Source organism: Scleropages formosus, chromosome 23, assembly GCF_900964775.1.
Source record: "Scleropages formosus chromosome 23, fSclFor1.1, whole genome shotgun sequence".
NCBI classification, from domain to species: domain Eukaryota; kingdom Metazoa; phylum Chordata; class Actinopteri; order Osteoglossiformes; family Osteoglossidae; genus Scleropages; species Scleropages formosus.
This window is the reverse complement of record NC_041828.1, coordinates 7,229,327-7,253,994: the sequence shown is the minus strand read 5'-3', so window position 1 is coordinate 7,253,994 and position 24,668 is coordinate 7,229,327. Positions and strand designations below refer to the sequence as shown.

Here is a 24,668-nt window from a genome sequence, read left to right as displayed (position 1 = left end):
TAGATCTATCTCATACATACTCTGCAGTTGCCACATTAGTATGAGACAAGTGGTCACAATTGGGGAGTTGTGTATTTCCGCGCACACATACTGTATATAGGTTCAGTCAAACTGCTTTCTCATAAAGGTGGCTCATAAAGTCAGGTTTAGTTAAATTTTACTGAAACGGCAGCCCCCCCCCCGCCATTAGGTCAAGTCAGGATCATTCTGTGTAATGATGTCATCTCTCCCACTACGTAAGGAACGCACTTCATGGAAGCCACAGCCTTTATTTATGCTCGGTGCCCAAGTTTCACTTTGTTGGCTGCGTGACAATGACAGAAAATCCTTAAGCCCATTCTTTTCTCAGAAGGAAGGAGTGACCATGTTCTTGCTGCATGAAAACAACAGGTCCTCTGAGCTTTATTAAAAGCAGACGGCCAACCTTGTCCTCCACACAAGGACATGTTTGAAAACCACAGGGGTGCTCTGTAATTGGAGGTGTTCCTTTCAAAAGGCTGCCATGGGCCAAATGTATCCCGTCTCGGAAGTGGAAGGAACCAAATCGCTTAATTAAAAGGGCCAATAATGCACCCGTGAGAAGTGGCAGCGCTAGGCAACGTTAAATAAAACTTTGTGGAAGATGAAGGTGAATAGAGCGGCATCAGGCCATTTCGTACTTCTCCGTCTCAACAATCCTTCTCTTAACTGCCGCGATCAAACAGAAGACACATCTCTGTCTTAATTGGACACTAAAAAGTACTTAATCTCTCTGCGGGAGTGCAGGGAGACAAAAATATCGTGCAAACGAATGAAAAGACCACAAACGACTTCTCTTATTATGCAAACAATGGGGGAGGGGGGGGGCGACTCCAAGCTTTAAATGACCTTGTATCAAGATACAGTAAATTATACTTGAGTGTTGTGAGCTACTTTAACTAACTATTATGAATTTTCTTTGCTGCTAGAAAAACATCAGAATGTCCACCCAACTTCCACTACCTCTCAAAGTGTCCAGCAGTAGTTCCATCTCTGGTTCTTGTGTTCAAGTAGCGCTGACAGTGACTATCAGCAGATATTTGAGGGCACTAATGATCCATGTTACTTTGAATTGAGCTGCATGTGAAAGAGACTCTTTTTGTACCATTCAGCTGTTTGAGCTACCTTTGTGAAACAGAAAGCAGTGTGTTATGTATACACTCATTGAGGACTCCAAATTGAAGAGAGGTGTGTGACGCATATCAAACGGGGGGCACTGTGCTGAGTAACGCCGCATCCACAGCAAAGCCTTTCACCGTCTGGCAGTACTGTACCTACGGCTTTGGCTATTTAGCAGCGGGGCCATGCAAAAGTGCACATGGATTCTGGCTTGCGGTTCAAAGGAACCCCGTGACCGGAATCGCGTTTCTTACGTAAGTGTCTTCTTGGCAGTAGAACGGGGGGCGTTGCAATGTGCAAATAAAACAATGAACATGCCGCATGTCAGAGTAGATTGTACGCAGCGATATGCTAATGTTTGTTACAAAGAGCTCTTTGTCCTGCGATGTACAGAGCGCTTCTGTCGCAGTCTCCGATCTCAGGCCAGTGGTTCATCCATAGGAAGAGGAGGGAGAAAGTGGAGCATCATAAAACCCTGTGAAAGCTGGGAAGAGCACAGCTCCGCAGCAGCAATTACACTAACTCTCATTCATTATTCAACGTGCAAAATGGAGGCGCGTTTTTTGCCGTTTTTTTTCTAATAGTTGTTCATTGCACATTTTTAAAACTACTTGAACTGCATGAAGTTCACAACTTCAAGTCAAACTGGCCTGCTCTTCCTGGAATTGACATTTTAACAATATTATGATTACAGTGCAATTTAACTGGGATACACACTGATAAGTGGAGCCACTTAGAGAACAAAAAGCAGTTTTCCAAGAATTGGGCCAAAATGAGCAAAGCAGATCAGAACATTAGAAGCTCTCCTTTCACCTGCTCAGATTTAGACTGAAAATCTCAAAGCCAACAAGGGAAAACACAAGGTTCAGATTTTACATTTGAATGTGGTTCCTTCACCTCTAAACATTGAACGTTTAGGAGAAGAAGGATGTTCAGCAGAAGAGAATGTTGTTATGGGAAGTAGTTTTTGGACATTGCGTCATTTAAAGTGCGCAGCCTTTCGAAGAAACAATCCTTTCAAGCTGGATCTGTTGTCACAAATCGAATGTCTATTACTGTGTGTGCAAACCAACAGCTTGTACTTAAGGGGGGGGAGTTTTGAATGCAGGAGACTTTAAAACTTGCTGAATGTTCTGCCATTATAACAGCCGTCACTTTGCCGCAAAGAGATATACCTGCAGTCTCTGTGACCCCCCCACCCACACACACGGGTGTCGCTCCCCCAGTGCCCACGGACCCACAACAGCAACCTGCCCTGCAAGCCTCAGAGAGGGGGATCCTGCCCGTGTCCCACAGACGAGAGCACTCAGTCGCAAGGTATTCATGGGACGCTTACAGGTACAAAATGGTGGGTTTTACACTCTCTCAGCCTTTTGGGGAGGGGGGGGGGGGGTACTGGACACTGCAAAGCTGCTTCTGTGTGTGAAATGTAGCGCAGTTCATTGCCAGCTGTTTGGAAACAACACATATACCCATTTTAAAGATGACATTTTAATCACATAGTAAATGTAAAGAGGCACTTTTGATGCACCGCGGTTGTGCATCTGCTGTACAGTCAAATCCCTGAACCAGTGCTGACATTGTGCAAACAGCCGACGCAGTCGGGACCCCTCTACTCCTTCCACACCTTTCTACCGGACACCCAGCGTGGCTGCATTCGTAGCCATGAACGACCGCGTCGCAGCTGTGCGTGCGTGTCCCATCATGCGGGAACTCTGCTCTTGGGAATAATCGTATGCATTTTTTTTTTTTTTTGCCTCCACTGACTCCTGTTTGTACATTAACAATGCTTTTTACGTTCATAAACTGTTTACCTTTTACCATGAAATCTCCTGGCAAAATAAAAATATATTTATTTTAAAATACATGAGTAAATCCTCAGAATTTTCTTTCATTCCTCCAGCTACATCCAGTTCTAAAAAGGTAGGTGAAACCTGAAGTTCTTACCGTGTTCCTTGCGTAGCCATGTCTGTATATCAAAAATGATCTAACGATCGGTGGAAAAGCCCCCATTCCTCCATGGGTGTTGAACAAAATAAGCAAGCAGCCATAAGTCATTTACAGTTCGCAATGTTTACTTCCAAGTTCATTTCAAAAAGGTACATTGTCGTAACTTTTAACAATTAAAAGATGTGCTTAGGCACAGCAATCTAAACTTCTAAAAGCCGCTCGGGACAAATACATAACATTTCAATGATAAAAAACAAAAACTGTATATGTGTAATAAAAAGTGTAAAACACCTACACAGTAGAAAGCATTTAACGTCACAAAAAAGAAAACCATAAAAGGAAAATGTACAAAAGTTGCAGGACTACGGACGGGAGTTGTTCCACAAGTGTGTGTGGGTGTGTGTGTGTGTGTTGCTGGAGCTGGTGACTCGAAGCACCTAGTCAAACATATCGTACTGATCGTCCTCCTCCTCATCTGACTCCGCAAAATATTTCACCTCCTTTTTTGCCCTGCCTGGCCGGTCTCTTGACGGCGCCTCTGACCTTCCAAAGCTGTTTGTGTCCAAGTCGTCGTCGTCCGATGTGGCTTTCTTCGACTTCTGAACAATTTTAAAAAAATAGCAAAACAAAAGCCAGTGAAGACATTCAGCATAATAGGTCTAAGTTCTATAACTTGCGCATTCGTTTTTAGGATCATTCTTCCCTGTTCACCTTATATCAGTCTCTACATCAGTGAAAAGAAGCTCTGATGGAAAATGTTTCCTACAGTTTATACTTTTCCTTTGTATTCTCCCTCTGTGTTGTGGGACACGTTCAAATTGGAATTCTCAGCAGGCCTACAGAACTCACCCGGTTAGCTGGTGCTTTCTTAGACTTCTTCATTGGACTGTACTCATCCTCCTCTGAGCCAGAGTGCTTCCTCTTCCTCCCCCGACTTTTCCCTGTACACACAAGATACCCAACCAGTGACTCCTGCGCCGCTGATTGCGTTCCATAAAACAATGGACTGGTTTTTGCAGGTTGGTTCTCCATTTACCCCCTCACACTGCCAAATTGCTCTGGTCACTCATGAAAACACACTGGTGACTGACTGGCAGTGGAACAGTAAAGCTGCAGCAAGAAGCACACCTTTCAACGCTGTTGGCTTTTTGGCAGCTCCTCCGTCTGAGTCGGAGTCAAAGATCGAGGTGTTGGGCTTCTTGGGTTTTGGTGCTTTCTTGGGCTTGGGAGTCGCGTCCGAAGGCTTCTTGGCTGCTGTGAGAAGCAGCGGACCGAGAGCGTTAGCATCAACATTCCTGCATGACCCAAGTCAATCACTCGATTCTACCAAACCATACTTTGAGACAAGCGTGGTCAGCAACACCTGACTCTTAAGAGAAGCAGGAGGTGCTCTGGGTCTCGGCACCGTTCAAAATTTAAGTTTCACATTGAACTGGAAGCACGACAGAGACCCCTGGTGGAGAGTCAGAGCTCTACCTTTCTTTGTTGGGGCAGGTTTGTCAAAAACAGAGCTGGTGGAGTAGAATGGTGGGCTGTTGTCATCTTCATCGCTGTCAAACTTCAGCCCGTCTAGGGGGAGGGAAATGGCAACCCATTGTTAGAGAAAGCGTATGCGACTAGGTTGAGTGGTCCAGCCACGCTGTACCAGCAACTCAGCTTCAAATGGGCACTTGATTGAGCAGTACACTGGTGTAGAGTTGAGGATATTTCTGCCTGACTCTCACAACAGTCAGTTTGCATTCTGGATACGTGACCCGGTCATGTGTCCTTCAGGTGCTACTGTGTCACAGTGACAACTTTACGGCCTAGAGCCAAAACAGGTTGTACTCACCACTGTCGTTGCTCTTCTCGGAATATGCCATCTTGGAAGAGAACATGCTCTCTGATTCTTTCTTTGCTGGTGAAGTGGACCTGTGCGCAGAGGATGGGAAGTTGGTCAGCGTTTAAAGATTACGCTTAACTGGCGCTTCTGTGCTGCAACGAGAGCAAGGACACCACTAAGCACTCTGGGTCTACTTACATGGTGAGGGCTGGTTTCTGTGTTATGTCATCTTCATCGTCATCATCCTCGTCCTCATCATACTGACCCTTGGTCTCTGAGGCAGCAGGGAAGTCCTTGTACGACCTGACAGGAGAAGATGCCACGTCGTCATCCTCTGGCTCTTCGTCTGCATCTTCTTCCTCTTCCTCCGAGAAGTCAAATGTATACTTGGGTTTTCCAGCTGAAGATGGATGGAACAGGATCATCATTTCAGGAATTTCAAACAAACAATCCACATCCATAATGAAGGGCAAAAAACAAAAAAAAAAGTAATAACACTCCTTTTCAACCTTGCACAAGACACATGAGCTACAGCTAAAGCAGTGAAGAACATATCCAAGGCTGCCAGTCTTTTACCCTCACTCAGACGGCTCGTACCTGATGTTCGCTGGCTCTTGGTCTCTCGGGGAATGACTACAGCGTCGCTCTCATCCAGGTCGCTGTCTGATCGTGATTCGTCATCTGACCAAGGGTTCCTCTTTTTCCCCTTCTTGACAGACCCCTTGGCTCCTGGTGGTTTCTTTGCTCGGGGAGTAGCTGAGAGACACCATCAACACAAATTGTCACCACATTTACATTTATTCATTTAGCAGATGCTTTTCTCCAAAGCAACGTACATCTCAGAGAAACAATGCGTGCATTACGTTAGGAGAGAGACATGGTTGCAGAAATGTGACTTAAAAGTAAACTTAAGAACTTCTTTCTCACTACGTTTTCTCACAAATCTACGTTTTCGCCTGAATTTCCATTGATGTTTGCTTCTGTTAAGGAAGGAAGGCAAAAAGAATAGGTTTTATACCTTTGGAAAGGCTGGCTCTCCACCTAAAACACCTGCATAGAGCAAATTGGGGAGCACTGTGCTGATATTTGCTGGGGGTGACTCACCTGGCTCCTTCTTTTCCTTCTTGACACGGGGAGCCTTAGCCTTCCCTGGGGCTGGAGCCAAGGCAGAGTTCTCTACTGTCCCCCCCTCAGCGCCAATGGCCCCCAGCTCATCATCAAACTCCATCTTCACCGAAAGGTCCATCTCACCCTGAGAGGGGAACCAGTCAAGTCTGACCTGAGAATCTCACATTCATTTACTACTAAATTCCCACAAATCTGTCTTTGGTGTACCACTGATCAAAGTTTTTCTTCAGGTAAGAAATTCAATACAGAAGTTAAAATGAGAACACATGAGGTAGTGACTGCACTCTTAGGGTGCAGCTCTTGAAAGAGTTTCTTCACCAGAGGAGAACTAGCTCACCTTCTTCTTCTTGGTCATCTTCCTGGAGGCGTCAGCCTTCATTGCCTGGGTGATCTGGGGGACAATCCTACGGCCAAACGGTGATGGCAGGGTCTCCTCCAGCTGCATCTTTTTCACCTTGGGCTTCCCTATCTTTCCCTTCACCAGCTTGGTGGTTTTGCCTGCGTTTATATCCTCCCTCTCTTGTGCCTCCACCCTCTAGCACCAGGGGTGAGATGAAGAGCCATTAAACCTCAACACCATACAAAAAACACCACCAGAGGGAAGAAAATCTCCACAAGTAAAAAGAAAACTACTACAGATCTCCATTTATGCAATTTCCTGAAACTGTCAGTTCAGGGCAGGTTACATTTGTTGCCCAAAGCTTCTCTCTCCAGGTACTCAATATGATTAAGTGTAACACCAGCCCTTTGCTCAAGGTCTCCTGTCAGAAAACTACAAAGTGCCAGTGTTCAACGAGGCAAATGCGCATCTGCTCTTGTGCATAAAAATGGTTGCTTGAAGTAGACAAGCATATAGCACTTACATCAAGCTCCTTGATAAAGTCAGCCAGATCCTTCTTCCACAGGTCCTCTGGCAACTTCCGCTGAAGCTCATTCAGCTCTGCTTTCTGCAGTACAATGAAGATATAACTCCATTCAGGTGACATTTTAGTTACAAACACAAGTGATGAAACTCCTTCTGAAAACCCAGAAACAAACCAACTGCTTACTCTTCTTGTCTTTCCCAGAAAGTGTCAAACAGACTATGATTATGAAACATACTGCACCAAAAATGCATTATTTCCCCATGAAGTATTGACACACAACATGCTCTCAGGAGTAGCAGGTCCAGGTACTCATTCGGTCATAGAGTACCTTTGCATCCCTTTGTTTCAATAGGTCTTCCACCTTCTCCTTGGTGAGGCACCACAATTGCATCCCCAGGATGTAGTTGAAGTCGGGTCCTGACGACGAGCCAGAGTGGATGGAACCATCGCTGTCTTCGTTATCCTTGTCGTCATCCTCCATAGACTGGGGTAATGAAATAAATTAAAAATCGGGTACAGGCAGGAACTGTCACAAATCAAAGAATCAAAACCATGGAAAGAAAACTATCTATACATGGTAATGAAAAAGTATGCAGTCACAAAACAAGGAAGTTATTTGTAAAGTGTTAATCCATAATACAATACAACATGATTCATTAGATCTTAAATTTCAATTGAAACAACTTTGATGATCAAATGTTAACCTGCTCTGCTAAAGCTGGGGCTGTTTGACCTGAACTGCAGGAACAAAAGCCAATTTCAATAAATTTGCAAATGGGGAAGAGGTGTGGCTAAACATGGCATCTTATGTGTAGTCAGGTTTTCCACAAGGACGTTGGAGCCAGGTTCACAGAAAGGTTTAAGTGCGAACTGGACCTTTTCCTGGGCTTTGTTCCACGCAGCTACAGGGTCCGACTCGTAGCCCCTCTGGACCAACATCCTGATTAGGTCCTTCTTCGATTTGTTTTCTGTGAAGAACATACAGGAACTGATTAAAGGTGTTCTACTCTGATCTTTAAGGTATAATGGCTCCAATCAATTAAGGCATGTGTCATAAACTTTAATGTTGAAAATATAGTTTTTGTAATCAAACGGTAGGTCACAACAGACTGTGATTTGTTAACATCTGACATATTGCTGTAATAAAATATCTTACCAATAGACAGCTTTCCTTCAATCTTCTCCAGCACAAAGCGTGCCTGATTTGACAGTTTGGCTGACTCTGCCCCCAACATGCCTATCAACCAATCTTTTCTCAGCTTATAGTAGTGCAACCGAAGTTCAAAGAACTCCTTCAGGATATCCTGCACAGACTCATACCTCTTCAAGCAGCCCATGTGGTCAAACAACACCTGTGAAACAGGAAGTTCTTTCTTAACTGTGGCAAATCCATAAACTCTAAAATCAAATCCCTTTCCTAGTAAAGCCGATTTGTGTTTTAAGCCTTCAGATTTGCGATGGAGTGCTTGGTGACACTTGCCATGGAGTTGCATGTGAGGGTGGACTGCAACTTGAAGACCTTGTGGAGGCCAACGGCCTCAGCCTGGGCCAGCTTTTCCTCGGTCATGCGCACCACGAACTTGACCGTGGTATCAGTGTGGTACTCTTTGTAGTCAGTGATCAAGGCCGGGGTCTTCTCACTGCCCTGTAGCATGGGCTCTAGCACAGACTCCTTGTACGTCTGTGGAAGAGAAAATTTCCCCAGGAGACTAAGGAGGACGTGCAAATATACATTCGAAATGAAATTACATGACCACAGTCTTTCTCCATGACTTGATTTTTTTTGCCTACATTGGTGAGTTAAGCAGTTTTACAAAAGGTTCAGAGAACCTACCTGTGTCCAGGTGCGAACAGGCAGCTCTGTGATCTCAATAGTGTTCTTGTCCAGGACAGACACCTCTCCACTGACCAAGTATTGGTTCTGGCCCAGCTCATGAATAACACCCTTGAAGTTCTTATAGCTTGGAAGCTGTTGTCAGGGTATGAGAGGAGACAATGTAACTGTAGTATATAGTACTTCTCCACCGCAGCCTTATACCAGCCATCTTTATTTAAACAATTCAAAACACAGTTTAAAATTAATTTGAATCTTGTCAGATGTTTGCACACATTTTCATATCTTCCACTGCAGGAGAACCTAAGTTTTTATTCCTGGGCCTACCTTTCTTTGCCTAGATAAACATAACATGTCCCAAAGAAAAAACTGTCTACACTTTGACACCAGACACTCCAATGAAATCATGGGGAGAAGAACAGGAGCCTCTGACAGTCATCTTGACACTACAATGTCTACAGTACTCATTTACCATAGGCAGCGGGTCTTGGTGGTTGAGCATGCGATTGATGTTGTTCACGATCTCGCGTGGGTCGTAGTTGGGGATTTTGCACGCCCAACCAGTCCCAATACCCTCGGCACCATTCACAAGGACCATAGGGATGATGGGAATGTACCACTCCGGCTCCACTTTCTGGTTGTCATCGTAAAGGAACTTAAGCAGGGAGGAATCAACAGCCGGGAACAACATCTTGGCCAGCGGGCTGGATAAACACAGAATTGGAAAAAACTGGATCATTTGCATGATTTCTCAGATGAAGCCCTCCAGTAAAAAAGCATTACTGCACGGGGAATATGGCAATAGAAAAATCATGTACATGTATCAATGAAGTAAAACGACCAAAGCAACCAGATGAACTCAGTTTAGGATGCAAGCAACAGCAGCTATGACGTAAGATGCCATTACTAAGGTCTTCCATATTTCATTCCCAGCCAGGCCTGAGTAGTCAAAAGAGTGAATAGTAAATCACCCTGAACATACTGAAATAATTATGGTGCAATGGCTAATAAAAGGGAACAGTACACTCAAAACGATTCTCAACCTTTCTCAAAAGCTCAGTGTGAAGGAACAGCAAAAAAGACCTGATTAAAAACACATGAGAATTTGTGACAAAGATCACTGGACAACATTAAGGCCTGCTGTTGCTCAAGGTAGGCTAAGCCCACAATGGTAAGGCCAACCTGAGCATGGTGAAGATGTAACGGGGACTGGCAGCATCCTTGCCGCCATTGATTCGTGTGCCAAACTGGCCGAGTGGCTGCAGGATGTTCACGTTGTTGCTGCCCACAAAATTCTGTGCTAAGTTCACAATTGTCATCATCAAGGCTTGCTGGTGGATAAAAACAGAACAAGAAAACATCAGTTCAACCCTGAATGAAACTCAGCCAAATCCTTCACATAATCGTACATTTCATCTTAGTGATGTTTAATTGTATTGACTATTAGTATAAAAACTATTATCTGTACTATCTGATACTTAAAAAACCAATACCGTTAACAACATGAACATTAATACTGATCATTCAACTCCACTATTATTTAAAATAAAATTTAAAAAAAAACAACACCCAAGAGACTGGAATACTTCGCTCTCACACACACACCTCGCCATGATGGTAGGCAGACATCTCAGCCACTGAACCGGCCAGCTGGGCCACCTTCACCTCTCGCTTGTCATTCCTTTTAAAGCAGGTAAACATCACTTTCCTCTGGCCCGGCTTCAGGCCTAGGATTATGACATCATCACAAAAGGAGAATTAGTGTTGTGCAGCTTATCGCTGAAGGTGACAACATTACTTTCAACTGATGGCTAAACGAATACTTTTGGTGTCCACAAGAAACTGACACACCATTAATGCATTCAGAGAACTGCGCAGACAAAATGCAACAGTAAACTTACCATCAACAAGGGATGGAATGGACCTTTCATTGTCAGAGTTGGAGAACAGAATGAGTTCTTTGTTGATGAAGTCATTGTAGGACAGATGCTTTGTCTGCGTGCCATACAAATATTGCTGGGGGGGGGGGGGGGGGAGGAGACATGGAATTTCAATGGGATATATTTGGCTGAAGTAAGAGCTCGTTCATATTCAAGTGAATACAAAAAAGTGTTTTGGCCAGTATGGATCCAATCAAAATTCTGTTTTATTATAAGCGTGACAAGAGTTGGCTAGGATATAAAAAAAATGATTTGCAGAATTACTGCTCCAAGAGAACTTGAGTCCAGACACTGCCTGTGTATCATGCCTGTCTACTACCTGTATCTTTATGAAACCCACAAAACAAGCCAGACAGGGGACGCTGCCCCACCGCGAGCTGAACTGGCAACTACTGATAGATTTTCCAGTTACGCCCCCTCTATGCATACTTTTTAATGTGATACAGTCAATAAGTTCTAAGACTTTTATGCCACATGCACAAGTGGTTTACAACCACAGTCACCCAACGCTGTGGCTAGTGTTAGAACTTACTGACCATACCAAGTATATAGGATCTTCAGCTATTTTATGAAATGGCTGTAAATTCCTATAACATACATCCATCTAAGTAACAGGCTGATAAAATGCTGTTCGTCAGAAAAGGCTCTGTATTGAGGGATTGCACACCATACATGAGCAATATAGTAATCAACTAAACTCATGAACATTAATGACGCATGACACTGGCTGTAACCATAGCAACCAAAGAGAAAAGAAAAAATTTGAAGTGATGCTATAATGGGAGCGTGTGGAAATAATAATACTTTAAGTAAATCAGAAGCGGTTCTAGGCTTCTAAGTAACTATATTAATGGTGCTTTCTTACACATCTCTACACAACTGCTGCACTACCCTTCACCCATGTCTTTTAATTTCCAGTGTACCTCAGTACATAACCTCACCAGCCTCTCTGATTTGGAGGTGCACTGTTGACCACCCATTGCACCCTCTAACCCAGCCAAATGGCTACACTCACCTCTGGCAGGCCGTGCATCCTCCTCTGTCGCCTGTCCTCCATGAAGTTTGTAAGCCACTCCTTCCTGTCATCAGTCTTCTTCTTGCTGAAGGCCTAAAAAGAGGCACTAGTGCATCAGACCAGAGGCACAGGGTGCCCAGGAGGCAGAACAAGCAAACCTAGGGTGTCAGCCACAAGGAGACTGTGCTGTACTTATAGTCGGAATACTAAATAAAAAAAGCACTCAGCTCTCAGTGACCAATAATTCACCCAGGAAAAATTATCTGATCAAGAATTTAAAAATTCAACATTAGAGGTTTTTAAACTCTGCTCTAGTTTTTTTTCTGTGATGAAGTATAGACCTATGAGATTCTGCAGTTCTCCAGTTTTTACAGAACAGTTATTAATACATCATCACCTGCAGTGTTGTTATTACATGTAAATTGTCTTAAGTCTTTTTTAAAGTAGAACGCACAGGAGGAGTGGGCAGCCACTGGTACTCTGGGCTCCCACAGAGGTTTTTCCTTCTCCCTCGTCTTTTGGTTAGGAGTTTTTCGTTCCTTTCCTCCATGGCCAGTAGACAGCTTTAATAACTGCATGGATACTGTAGTCATTATATATCTCCAACTAGCTGTCTATTTATCGTATGCATGTGCTCCAAGCCCTGTGTTACTGTGAGAAGAGGGCTCTATTGAATTGAATATTTCATGTGCTTGTTTTCTGAAAATTTTAAGTATATATCTGGACAAAGCAGTGTTGACTGTCCCTGAAAAACAACGACATTAATGATAGTGGAAAAAACATGACAAGAATGGAAGGCTATAGATGAACACACCAGCGTGATGGCAGCATCGTCCTCTGCGCCAGTGTATCGGAATATTACTCTGTGCCTTTCCATGTCTGCAAAATACTCCTTCGCTTCTTTGCTCGTACTTGTACCCAAACCTGTAATGCAAAGAAGAGTCAACCATTCATGTACACAAACCAAACATCTCCAGCTTGTTCAAAAGAGTAAGCACAAACAACAAACCTTTGTAATACTTTATGTGCCAGCTTTTGAAATTTTCTGTTTGTTTCTTCCATTCCTCAAACTCTGGAATGCTGTAAAAAGCCAGCTCCTGCTTATTCTTGGTTACCTGCAAAGAAGATGTTAACCGGACAAAGTTACATACTAATTGTCAGTTCTCCAGACTCCCAGTGAAATTTTACTACAATTTGGAGGGAGATATGCTGTCCTACACAATGAAAAAATTGTATTTTTTTTTACCTTGACAATAGGGGTGATGAACTCCTCCAAGAAGGCATGCTTCAGCAGGGATGGCCAGTTGTGGTGGAAAAAATTAATCAAGAGACCTTTGATGTGAGAGCCATCTTGATCCTGAAAATGAAAATAGCACAAAACCACTGCGTTAACTGAGGTGAAACGTGCGCGTTATATATAATGAACGGCTGAAGAAAACGCACACCTGATCGGTCATAATCATGATCTTGCCGTAGCGCAGCGTGCGCAGGGACTCGGCATCATCATAGCTCTTCTTGTACTGAAGACCAACGATTTTAATAATGTTGTTGATTTCAGCATTCTCCATGATCTGCAAGGAAAGCAAAATTGTGCAGTTGATATTTCCTGGTTCTTTTATTCAAATCCATCAGCTTTACTGCTTCTCAGGCATCCCTGTCTCTATTCCTTCCTCTCTCACACACAGACACACACACACACAGTGTGAATCTACACCTTAAGCACAGACTACTCACCTGCTTGTGTGTGGCTTCTCGCACATTCAGGATCTTACCCCTGAGCGGAAAGACCCCATAGCGATCCCGACCTATGACCCCAAGTCCTGAAACAGCAAGCGACTTTGCAGAGTCTCCCTCTGTGAGGATGAGCGTACACTCAGATGAGTGCTTTCCGCCTGGAACGGAGATGGGAAACTTTGTCATATATACATATGCAGCTGTACAAAGAAAATTTGCAATCCATTAGTATTCTATGAACACTAAGCATGTTCGTAGAAAGAGATTAACTAGATTTCAATCTACAAACACGTCTCCAAACTGTTACTGGAATTTGAGAGATTGTGGTATTTTTGTAGTTTCAAAAATGTGAGGGATGTTCATGGTACTGGGAAGGAGGTAGAATTTTTTCTATTTAAAATAATGGAAATTAATTTTTATTTTATGGATTTTGTGCTGCTAGTTAATCTGAGAAGGTTAAAAAAAAAAAAAATCAACTTTGTGGACTGAGTAATGGTTGTACATATTGCTGTGGCTGAAAGTGTAACTTAGTTCCTTGTACCAGTAATGCAGCATATGGTCTTTTTCACAAAGTTATAACTTTGCAGTTCTGAGAATTCATTTCACATTACAACAGGAAACTTAAAAATATTCCCTCTACATGGCCTCATCATTTCAAGTAAAAAAAAAAAAAACAAAAAAAAAAAAGTTTTCTAATACTGCACACTAATAATACACAAGATAACATTGTCATCTTTGCGGAATAAAAGATAATAAGAATAATAATATAACAATAACGTTATCTGCTAAATGGCAAGAGGAGGTCACTTTAAGACACCCAACTACTCAGTTTCTCTTCCGCTGCCTTTTAACACGAGGCTCTGAACACAGCAATAAATACTGCTACCAACTGTATGCAGCAAAGACATGCTGTTGTAAAGTTCAGTGATTGACTGCAGCCCTGGAGGCAGACGGGCCATTACCGCAGCACATTTCAGCACTTAGCAATGTACTTATTTCAATATAAATCTTGTTAGCCCTAACAAGGTGACTAATTTGAAGAGACAGGAGGCACTATTTTGTGAGGAAAGCAGTAAAGAAAAGCGACAGAACTCGATGACTGCGACGTCAAAGTGGAGAGCGTTGGTCTGACTTGTAAAGATTGGAGTCCCAGCTGAAGCCACAACGTGGACAGGCACTGAAGGGTCTAAAGGAATGGGTGGGTCCTCTTTATCTGACGATTCACTTATCCACTGAGCCTCGTATAAATAAAAGTCTCATGGATTCATTTTTCCTGACAAAAAATCCCACAGGATAATACTATTTAGTCTGTATACTAATTGTAAAGGATGTTACCTCTGACTAGACATTTATGCTGTGTAAATTACAAGTTACTACAATGAATTTGACAATAGATACCAGTGACTATTTACTGTCCTGTCTTACTAGTACAGTAAAAGTACTGTGCATACGGTTCAGTAACATACGTTGTTACAAACCACACAGTATAGCGCACCGGTGGTTTTCCAGCTGGTCTCAGGAAGTGTTCAATGAATAAAGAGGACCCACTGTACACAGATTACCGCAACGAAAATTATTTTAAACAAGATCTACATAGGAACAGAGCCAAAATACAGCAACTGTTTGAAATTATGTCATCATACAACGAAGGGAACTGTTTTCGCCAGCCTGCCTTCGCTTGCATACAGCATCTGTTTTCTTGAATGAGCACAACTGATGTGCATTAACTGGTGACACAAGCAGGTACGGCAGTCTCCTAGCACCAGACACTGACCTGCATCGTTGGCATCATCCAGCTTAGGGATGCCTTTAATCTTGCTGTACTTTACTGAAGAACACTTCTTATTCAGTTGCGTCTGCGCCTTGAATTTCACCCAGTTCAATATGCTCTCTACAATCCCACAGTTTGTGGCCTGCAGAAAGAGCAAATGTTTTTATTATTACTACTATTATTGCTATATAGCTACACTCACTAACTTCAGGTACAGTCATATCATGATTTATGTATTTATCTATTCTGAATAGCATATTCCTGCAAACGTTTCTGGAGGATTGAGGGACTTACCGCTCGTATGAACTTCTCAGACAGCACGCATTTTGACCCAAAAAGCTTTGTTTGGAGCGTCATGTTCTCCTTAGTCTGGGAGTCAAATGTTGGATTCTCGATCAAGGCGTTCACAAACACCCAGATGTGATTCTTTACCTGGTGCAATTATGATGGGGAAAGAGGCAGGCATTTGCACACTGGCCATGTTCTTCATAGTCTTAAAACACATACCCATCAGATGCCACCTGGTCTGACAAGGTCTGATTTTTGTCTTCCTATGTTTAAAAATGAATCTCTACAAACCTGGAATGGTTTCACTGAGACTCCTGCCTTGTTTTTCTTCTTCACCACTTCAATGAGCTTGGCCACTATCTGGTCCACAACATAATCAATGTGTCTGCCACCCTGCAGAGAAATAAACACTGTTAAGGTCATGGTGAAGCACACTGGGTCAGAAAAATTAATACTGTTTACACACAACCAACAAAAGAAATTAAGATAAGATGCAGTATTTTCACAAGGGCAACATTTGACAAAAAAAAGATGGAAGGGTAAAAAACTGCCCATTGCTCACTCTACTGACTGGTAGCTGAGAGTCGAGGATAAACACATGTCAGACAGACACAGAAATGAAACACTATGAGGAATGTCAAAGTCTTAGAGGAATATGAACCAAACTGACACCTGTGATGTGAAAGCATGAACTTTTGACAGGAGAACCAGTACTGCTTCAGGGCATTGCCTCAAACTGTCAGGGACAGCAGCATTTGTAGACAGACACATGCAACATATTCATCATGCTAAGGAACATTCTAGAATACAAAACTCAACCAAATATTGACATCTAGTGTTGCACCTTTCAGGGTCTCACTGGGCACCCCTGGTTTTAAGTTGACTGTCTCAGGAAAGGCTGATTTGCCCAACCAAACGCTGACCCCATGACGCAGGCAGAGAGGCTGTGGACATACCCACCTTGGTGGTCGCGATGCTGTTGACAAAACTGATCTGTTGGAAGCCCTTCTCGCTCATGGTGAGGCACACCTCCCAGCGGTCATTTACCACCTCGTTCACTACCTTCAGCTGCACGCCTGTTTCGTCCAGTTTATCCTTCACGTATAGGTCCACATAACTGCGGAAACCATTTACCTGACCCAGAGGAAATGACAAAAGGGAATTGAGAGGAATGAACACATTATGGCCAAATCAGACTGTGATTCAAGTTTTCACATTGCAGGTCACGAATCAGAGAACAAAATGAAACAAATCAGTGAAAGTGAAAAACTGACTCGCTATAACTGAGAAACTAAACTGCGAGAGCAAAGAAGTATACTTCAAAGACAACCAGTTTCACAAATTTTTAAAATACTCTGGAATAGAAAAATGGAAAGAAAAATCTGAAAAATATTTAGAAAAATATTTCTGACTTACAGGCAGTTTCTTTCCATTGAAAATGACTTTGACACCCTTGCAAGAGCCTGCAACATCATAGGCCCTTCGGGTAAGCAAGGCCACAATGTCCTTGTCCAACTTTTCCATGTTGAACTTTGCCAGATCAGGCTGGAATGTAACACACGTGAAGTCATCCCCATCGAAGTACTTAATTTTGGGTTCGCTGGTTTTGGTCATGTTGTTCGTCCAGGTCTTGGAAAGAAAAAAGGTCAAGATGATTTAAAGCAACAAATCTCCTAATAACATATACTGTATCTTCAGAACTAATAAGTGTAATCCTGGAAAATTTAAAAGCACAGACGCGGCAAATCCTTCACCCTCTAGTATCACGTGCAATTCTGAAGAAATTAAATATTTATAATGCATGAAACACAAGTGTGAGAAAAAGACATCATTCTGTGTGCAAACATCTCCAAGACAACAAAAACCAACAAGATTTTAAACTGTTGTGTTGGCAGCAAGTGACAACTGGTGCCCCACAGGTCAGTTGCTAAATGAAAGCACCTAAAGATGGACCCCCAGTAATGTCATAATGGAAAAGCCATATTCTTACAACCTCACTGTCCACAATCCCCATTTAAACCAATGACCAGAAACAAAAAAAGCTGTGGCCAACAGCTGGGCCAAAGACCAAACCAAGTGACAACAGCCAATGGTGAAAGTGTTACAAATTCACAGGTTCTTACCTTGCACTTCTGAAAGCACAACAAACCTATAAATTTTAAAGAACACTTTATGACTCAAACCTAAACAGTTACCACAATAATGATTTACACAGGTGGGGAAATCATAGCCGTTTTGTGTCTTGATCAAGTCAAAAAGAAAAAAAAAAAAAAAAAAAAAAAAAAAGGCTCTGTCTCTTGCTAATTTCTGAAGAGGAGAACAAGCAGCATTCGATCCACCTACCTGTTTGAAGCTGTGCTTGTATTCCTTGCAGGCTGTTTCCACTGTGAACTTTGTACTGAAAATGTTACAGAGCTTTGCTCCATAGCCATTCCTTCCACCTGCAAAGGGACGCAAATTCAGTTAACTGCAAAAAGGCAAATCAGATGCTCCCTTTGCTCACAAATCACCAATAAAGCAATGTCCTCACCAGTGACCTTCTTCTCATCATCATCATAATTGCTGGATGTGAGGAGGTGGCCAAAGATAAGTGCAGGGACATACATTTTTTCTTCTTTGTGTTCCACCACAGGGATTCCTTTCCCATTGTTCCATATGGAGATTGTGTTTGACTCCCTAGAGAGGAAAGAGAACAAATTGCAATGTATGTGGTCAGTGGGGGCCTATGGGTGCCTGAGGGAACCGAAGTTATCAAATGTTTATCATCCAGTGAAAGCCAGGTGATGCTGTATGTTTGGCTGTAATTAAAACTAAACAGCTGCAGCCTCATAACCCAGCCTAGGTGTTTTTAGCTAGTTGTGAAAGTCAAAGTCACCACCTTCACTGTCTCAAAAACATTTGAAACTCATAACTACAATGCCTCCGAGGGTCTGAAACAGAAGAACAAAACCTCTGTGCCGCATTCAGAGATGAAGATGCAAAAGGTTTCTACTGCAAAACACAGTCCAGACACACACCACACAAAAAAAAACAATGTGACATCTGGGAAATTATGAGGGAGACCATCCAGTACAGGCTTCATAAAGAGCTGTGTCAGAAAACAGCACACTGTTGCACTCAGCAGTAAATGCTGTACGCAAACTATGCAAAATGAGTGACTTACTGCCTTGTTATGCCTACAAAAACCACGCTGGCACTGAGCAACTCTTTTTCAACAGCCCACCTGTTTGCCCCACTTCCACTACCCTACACTTCCTTCCCCAATAAACCACATGTTTCTGCAAGTCTGCACTACATTATTCGGATGCTGTTACGATTTTTGTGCATAAAATGTAACTTTATAAAGAAACAGACAAAGGTTGTTCACCTTTTAATATAAACATTTCGGCTATATCCAGTGCTTGAGGACCTTTCAGAAAGGACAACACTTTCCTCTGCAGTAGTGTCAGCAGGACTTGTTTTCTACTACACCTACACTAAATAATAATAGGTTCCTAAAGGAGTAGCTGAGCATATAATTTTAGGGTCCGTGTCAGTGACATTCAACTTAAAAAGAGAATCACCATGTAACTTTCAGGCAGCATATTATTTATAAAACTGTATTACATTAAACAATTAGAAAATTGAGGTGGCATACTGAGAACAAAATTGGTAAATCTTTGGTAGAGTACCCTGACAGAAGGAAATGCTTCCACACAGGGGTACTTACGGGTCAATGGTGATTTTAATGGAAGACATGTTCTTATCCCTCTGTTTGTTGTCAGCTGCATTCACTAAGGGGGGGGGGGGGCAGCAGGGGACAGGACATAAACCATTATAAAGGCTAGATAGCTCATAATACATTATGAAATTACACAATTATTAATGAACACCATTCATCAAAACTTCTAATTTAAATTTTTAAAAAGGCAAGGTACTGAATACTTCTCATTTTTTCCATATAAATGATGAACACAATGCATTTCCCTTGTAATGCTGAAATAGTTGTGGAGGCATCCAACTGTACCCCCAAAATAATCCTGAATATACTAGCCTGTTGCTAAGGGGCTGCTGCAATATTTAAGAGTAATATTGTTTTGGGTGAAATCACACAAGAGAAATAATGCATAGCTTAATGCATTATTTAGCGTATATCCTACATTTAGCTAATAGACTTGTGCACAAAACTCATTCCTGTGTGTCACAGGCACATGTGGGCTTAGGCTTCAGTCCTTGGCATAGAACCAATTACATTTACAGAAGGGCAACTGGTTACTTAGCAAAAAAATAACACTACAGTCACTTCACACATTTATGCAGTATCTATTTTCTCTGAATTTTGTTATTGTAGATTAGTATTTAACAAAGGGACTGGTTTGAAAAGTAAAAAAAAATAAATGCATGCACCACAGCGCACAGGAATAAGAATTAAGTGCGCCAGTAAAAGACCATCCAGTTCTCTGGTAGCATGCTCTGCTAAAAGTGGGTATATGGATTTCACCTGGGCTTTTAATATTTCTGGGTATATTTTTCCCCTCTACAGATTAATACTGCTTGCCCTTAATCATACAATAAAAAGTCATAGCAGACCACACAATCGCTCTTTTATCCTTTGTCAGATACGCATACAGAACATGGAATGCCTGCCTGATGCACAAATAAACTCAACAGTGAATTCACCAACATAGCCCTTCTCTTTCACTGCAATTCACATTGCGATTCCATTTAAAGGATCTGCTTAAAATATGTCATAAGCTACCGTCAAATATCACACAGTCAGTTCAAACCATTCTACTTCACAGGAGATTAAACCAGAATTGGAAAAATATATTCCAACATATGTATATTATATGAAGGAGAAACAAAAGACAATACTGTACCTAAGTAGTATATACAGGAGAATTCAAATAATTACACAAGAAAAATAAATTCCTGGGATCTGTTGCATGAAACAAGCCAGCCATACATAAGTGAATGTTATCAATGAATCACATGCCATTCTGTCGCAGCCGCTTACCATTTCCCTCAGGCGCCTTAGGTTAGCATACCAGTGAATTCTCACCAGGCTATACATCTGAGAAGATACTGTCCAAATATGCAATTAGAACCCTACAAGTAGGCTTCTTCAGCAAGTTCAAGATAGGCACGTAGACCTACTTGGTACTGCACAGAATAACACACGATCCACAAATATCCTATAGTAAATAGCCTGAAGGTTACCACAAAACTCATGAAAAACCTTACCAAGAATTTCATCAAAGATTTTGTATAATCCAGGGACGTAGGTGATTTCTCGCAAATTCATACCAACATCTTCATCGAAAACCCACATTGGCTATAAAATAAAATAAATAAAAACATTTTTTACAAACACACATCTTATCAAGAAAACACATATTACAACTGCAATTCAACAAGTAGGCAATAACTCCTTCCAAAAGCCATAAAGGGCAAAAAACAAACAGCTGCTAATCTGGATCTGAAACACTTGGGTCTCTCAGGAAATCAGTGCGTCTTTGCCCCACACATCAGTGTGATTGTTTTATTATATCGATAAATATATAACCCTTCCCATCTGAATCGCAATTGAATACGGGCAGCTACTCAAGTACCATGCCCAGCAAGAAAGAGCAATATCACACAAACTGTACTTTGTAACTGTGTCTATCAAAACTCTTCATCTGTAATTGAATGTTCTTTTATTTACTCTCAGTTGTACGCTGCTGTGGGGGGGGGGGGGGGGGGAAGTGTCTGCCGAATAAACATATTTGCAAACGTAATGAAAGCGCAGAGTGGCAGGGATGTGCAGATGCAGGCTATAACTGACCTGAGTAATGGGCTGTATAGACCCGACATAGGTGTCTGGGCGGAGCACAATGTGCTCGAGCTGGGTCTTCTTTTGGTAAACACGTTCCACTGACATTTTCTTGGAGACGTCCTTTTTGGGACCTTCATTTCTGGTGGCATCGCTCCGTCCATTCGCCTCTTCCTTTTTGGCAGCATTGTTCTTATCAAAGAGGGTCTGCAAAAAATAAACGAGAGCAATCAAATCTGTACTCTTGCACATTATTGCTTTCTACAGAGGATCAACTTAGGACAGCTGGTGGTACAGTGGTTGGAACTGCTGCCTTCGGACCCAAAGGTCACCGGTTTCAATCCCGCCTCCGGCTGCAGTACCCTTGAGCAAGGTACTTACCCTAAATTGCTCCAGCAAAATAAATGGATAAACAACTGTCAGCAGCTTAACGGTGTAAGTTGCTTTGGAGAAAAGTGTCAGCCAAATGAAAAAAAAAATGTAAAACTTGGCTCAAGAACTTTCTTGAATGATGAATGCTTTCTCCAGAAACAAAGTCAAAGACAATGTTAGGAACTACCCATAAAAACCAACACAACCGTAATAGCAAAATGTTACCGCCATAATTAAGACAAAGGTCCAGTCGTTGGTCTCCAGCGAGAGCCGAAGACCACATCGAAGGTGGGCATCTCCGCAACTACACCGACATCCTGTCCCTTGAGATCGTGCCGCTGGGGTTTAAGGGAAAATACAGTGTTCCACAAATGCCTAGTATTAATCTGCTTCGCACGCCTGTTTGAAATGAAAGACCAGATGTTCATTCATGTTAAAAGCAGGTCTAGTGGTGGTTAGGGCAGCAACTGGCACACTGGAGGTTCCTGGTTTAAATCCCACTCCATACTACGCTCTCGGCCGCTGTCCCATGTCATCACAGCGGTGCTAGTGGGCGCTACGCTGCGCTGGAAGGGAGCCGCCCATTCTCCTCCGGTCCTGGTACAGGGGGGCGGGTGCGCGCACGCACGAGCCACGCGCGCACGCACCACTCTATTGTTACGCGCTGGGAGCACCTGAATGAACCCGTTCTGTAGGTCTCGCGCCAAGTAGTGCTTTTATTTTTATTTATCCTCTTTTTAAACCACTTATTTTTTTAATAGACTGGCTTACTGAGGAGACGCGAACGGCACATGCACGACCGACAAGAGCACAAACAACTTATTTGGGGAGAGCGGTGCTCCGTCGTTCAGCCGTCAGTTCAGTTGTGTGTGTTTAACCTCGAGTCGAACGCCTCTTTGAACTGCTGGCGGGTTTTATTTAAAACGTAAACTACAGCCCCGCTGCCTGAGCGTAAGGATTTTCTAAAGAAACAAGAGCGAGGGCTCGTCTGCCCACAACCATATTATTTCTCACCTCGGTTCTCTGCGACACGAGCACAGACACAACCGACCCGCACCACAACCGGCTCCTCTCGTCTTAGGTCAAGGGGTCTTAACCGTCAGTGATATTTGGAATTATGACCGTTACTGTTATTTTGTGGCAAACTTACCACCCAGGTTAGACCGCCGCTCCCCGTGGCACCGTTAGACATGTTCCTTTTGTGTTGAATTTCACCTCTATTTTAAAAACTACTCCACTTTGTTGCTTTCAAACAAAGGTCAAGAAAAATTATTTTAATAAATTAACTCCATTAGAAATCACAAGCTGATTAATATCCGACTGCTTTCTCTGAAGAGCTTCGTTTTAAAGCGCCAGGTCGGCCTCGGAGCTCCGGGTCGACGTGAGACTGTGGCGGTTATTGTTAAACTCGAGCGACGAGGCTTGAGGCCTGGACTTCCCTCGGAAGGTAGGCAGACCGGTCGGGCATAAACACTGTACAAAATGTTCAATTAAACAGCTTCATGTTGGTTCTTACGAAGAAAAAAAAAAAAAAAATATTTTAATGAGGTTTCAAACAACTTGTTTCCACGCTCCGGGGTTCATTCGGGGAACAATAAGAGCGCCGCTGCCTCCCGTCCGGCTCCAGCGTCGGTACGGCGACGATCCGCTCCAGCTGAAAGCAGCCAATCAGGTGCGCCGGCTGCCAGGCGCCGGTCGCTCAGCCAATAAGAAACGGAGCGTGTTCCGTCATATACACAGACTGCGCTGCTCTGCCGCGTAATTCATTTTCTTCTCTGCACACAGTGATAGTAATAACCCTTAATGTAATGCTAATGGGCCAAGATACTACTTTGTAAGTTAAATTCCTAAAAAAATATTTTACCACCATATCCCAAACTTATTGTAAACATGAGGTCAACACACCAAACACCTCGAGACTTTTGGTTGCGTTGATTCTAACACGTTAGTTCTGGTAAGAATTTAAACATCTGCTCTTACAACAACAGTACAAGATCATTTGATCGTTTTCCCTGATCCCACTTTCAGTAGTTCTACACTCTTGACATTGATCCTTCAATTTCCCTGGATATCGCTTGCATTTTACTTAACTTTATTAGATAAACTTAAGATGGAAGTTAACGTTTGATTTTGTATGAAAATACACAATCATTTACCACTGAAAAATTTCAAATCAGAAGTTAAAATAATTTTTCTGTACATACCACTGATCTTCCTTCCAATTATACACTGGAATCCGTAACTAAATCCATACAGAATTTTTAAAGAAACGTTTACCTGTAAAGTATTACTACACAAATGTTGAGGATGCAAATGGACTGAAGTGTCCATAATGCTCCTAAGAACTAAATCATACATCTGTTCACAATTCCCTTGATGTAATACAAAAATCCATTTATACAACAATAAAAGGTACATACCGCAAGGCATCTAGATAGCATTTCTTTGAATCAGCTTACTGTTTGCCAGTTACTATTTTGGATCAGGCTACACTCCAGATTACCCAAGTCTGAAAATTTCACAATTTTTTAATGATACAAATGCCTTGGGTGTTACTCGTAAACTGAGCCCTTTAATGTCAGTGCCATCTTTCTGTGACCTGGGTTCTGAGGCTTCTGGCTTCACAGGTTGCAATGTCCCTAGCCCAAGCTGGAAAACTGGAGAACAGGGCGATTCAGTGAAAGTCTCAAAGGGACGACTGTGAGATTTTTCCTAGCTGGGCAAATAATCCATCTTGATTACTGCCATGCCTCAACTCATGTAAATCTGAACTCTCAGTAGTGTAAGGAAAGCTGGAAAATCTCTTGGAGGTTGGACTCAGACCCCAGGTCCACCAGCTGAAGAGCCATGCAGATATGAGCTGCAGATATCCACAAAAGTGTTCCCAATAACCATAAGGCAATATTAACCCACAGACATTTCTGCAATTCAGAATTCTGTTCTTGTAAATAAGAACAATTCAATTCCAACCTGAAATTACCACCCCCCCCCCCCCCCCCCCTTAATCAACATGAGGT

The 24,668-nt window shown here is 42.5% G+C and overlaps 2 protein-coding genes across 2 annotated transcripts in view; one reads left to right on the top strand and one right to left on the bottom strand.

Annotated features, from left to right (window-relative positions):
- The window catches only part of LOC108933317 (retinoic acid receptor beta-like), a 99,963-nt gene extending 96,997 nt beyond the window's left edge, over positions 1 to 2,966 (top strand). Inside the window, exons 10-11 of the transcript XR_003797287.1 lie at positions 2,364 to 2,475; positions 2,730 to 2,966. The gene's annotated coding sequence lies outside the window, so the exon portion shown is untranslated. The remainder of the gene's footprint in view (positions 1 to 2,363; positions 2,476 to 2,729) is intronic.
- Positions 2,967 to 3,251: 285 nt separating this feature from the next.
- top2b (DNA topoisomerase II beta) lies at positions 3,252 to 23,329 on the bottom strand. Its single transcript, XM_018750487.2, has 36 exons — positions 22,802 to 23,329; positions 21,292 to 21,486; positions 20,709 to 20,799; positions 19,195 to 19,258; positions 18,016 to 18,161; positions 17,829 to 17,926; positions 16,902 to 17,114; positions 16,446 to 16,619; positions 15,777 to 15,878; positions 15,492 to 15,629; positions 15,201 to 15,339; positions 13,427 to 13,584; positions 13,138 to 13,263; positions 12,939 to 13,049; positions 12,702 to 12,807; positions 12,507 to 12,616; positions 11,693 to 11,785; positions 10,639 to 10,753; positions 10,343 to 10,464; positions 9,920 to 10,068; positions 9,210 to 9,441; positions 8,738 to 8,872; positions 8,384 to 8,584; positions 8,060 to 8,255; positions 7,780 to 7,871; positions 7,232 to 7,387; positions 6,901 to 6,984; positions 6,375 to 6,572; positions 6,014 to 6,161; positions 5,507 to 5,665; positions 5,108 to 5,309; positions 4,919 to 4,998; positions 4,564 to 4,656; positions 4,216 to 4,341; positions 3,937 to 4,028; positions 3,252 to 3,686 (listed from the first exon to the last, which is right to left on the bottom strand). The coding sequence occupies exons 1-36, from the start codon at positions 22,841 to 22,843 to the stop codon at positions 3,525 to 3,527; spliced, it is 4,848 nt and encodes a 1,615-aa protein (XP_018606003.1). The 5' UTR covers positions 22,844 to 23,329; the 3' UTR covers positions 3,252 to 3,524.
- Between the last annotated feature and the right edge of the window lie 1,339 nt (positions 23,330 to 24,668).

What these genes read in the sequence shown, in the direction of transcription:
- top2b (XM_018750487.2), bottom strand. Translation starts at nt 22,843, where the DNA reads ATGTCTAACGGTGCCACGGGGAGCGGCGGTCTAACCTGGGTG. An exon ending in CAGAAACCAGCCCTCACCAT is followed by an intron (nt 4,999 to 5,107) that starts GTAAGTAGACCC and finishes CTCTGCGCACAG; the next exon opens with GTCCACTTCACCAGCAAAGA. An exon ending in AGAAAGCACCAGCTAACCGG is followed by an intron (nt 3,687 to 3,936) that starts GTGAGTTCTGTA and finishes AAAATTGTTCAG; the next exon opens with AAGTCGAAGAAAGCCACATC.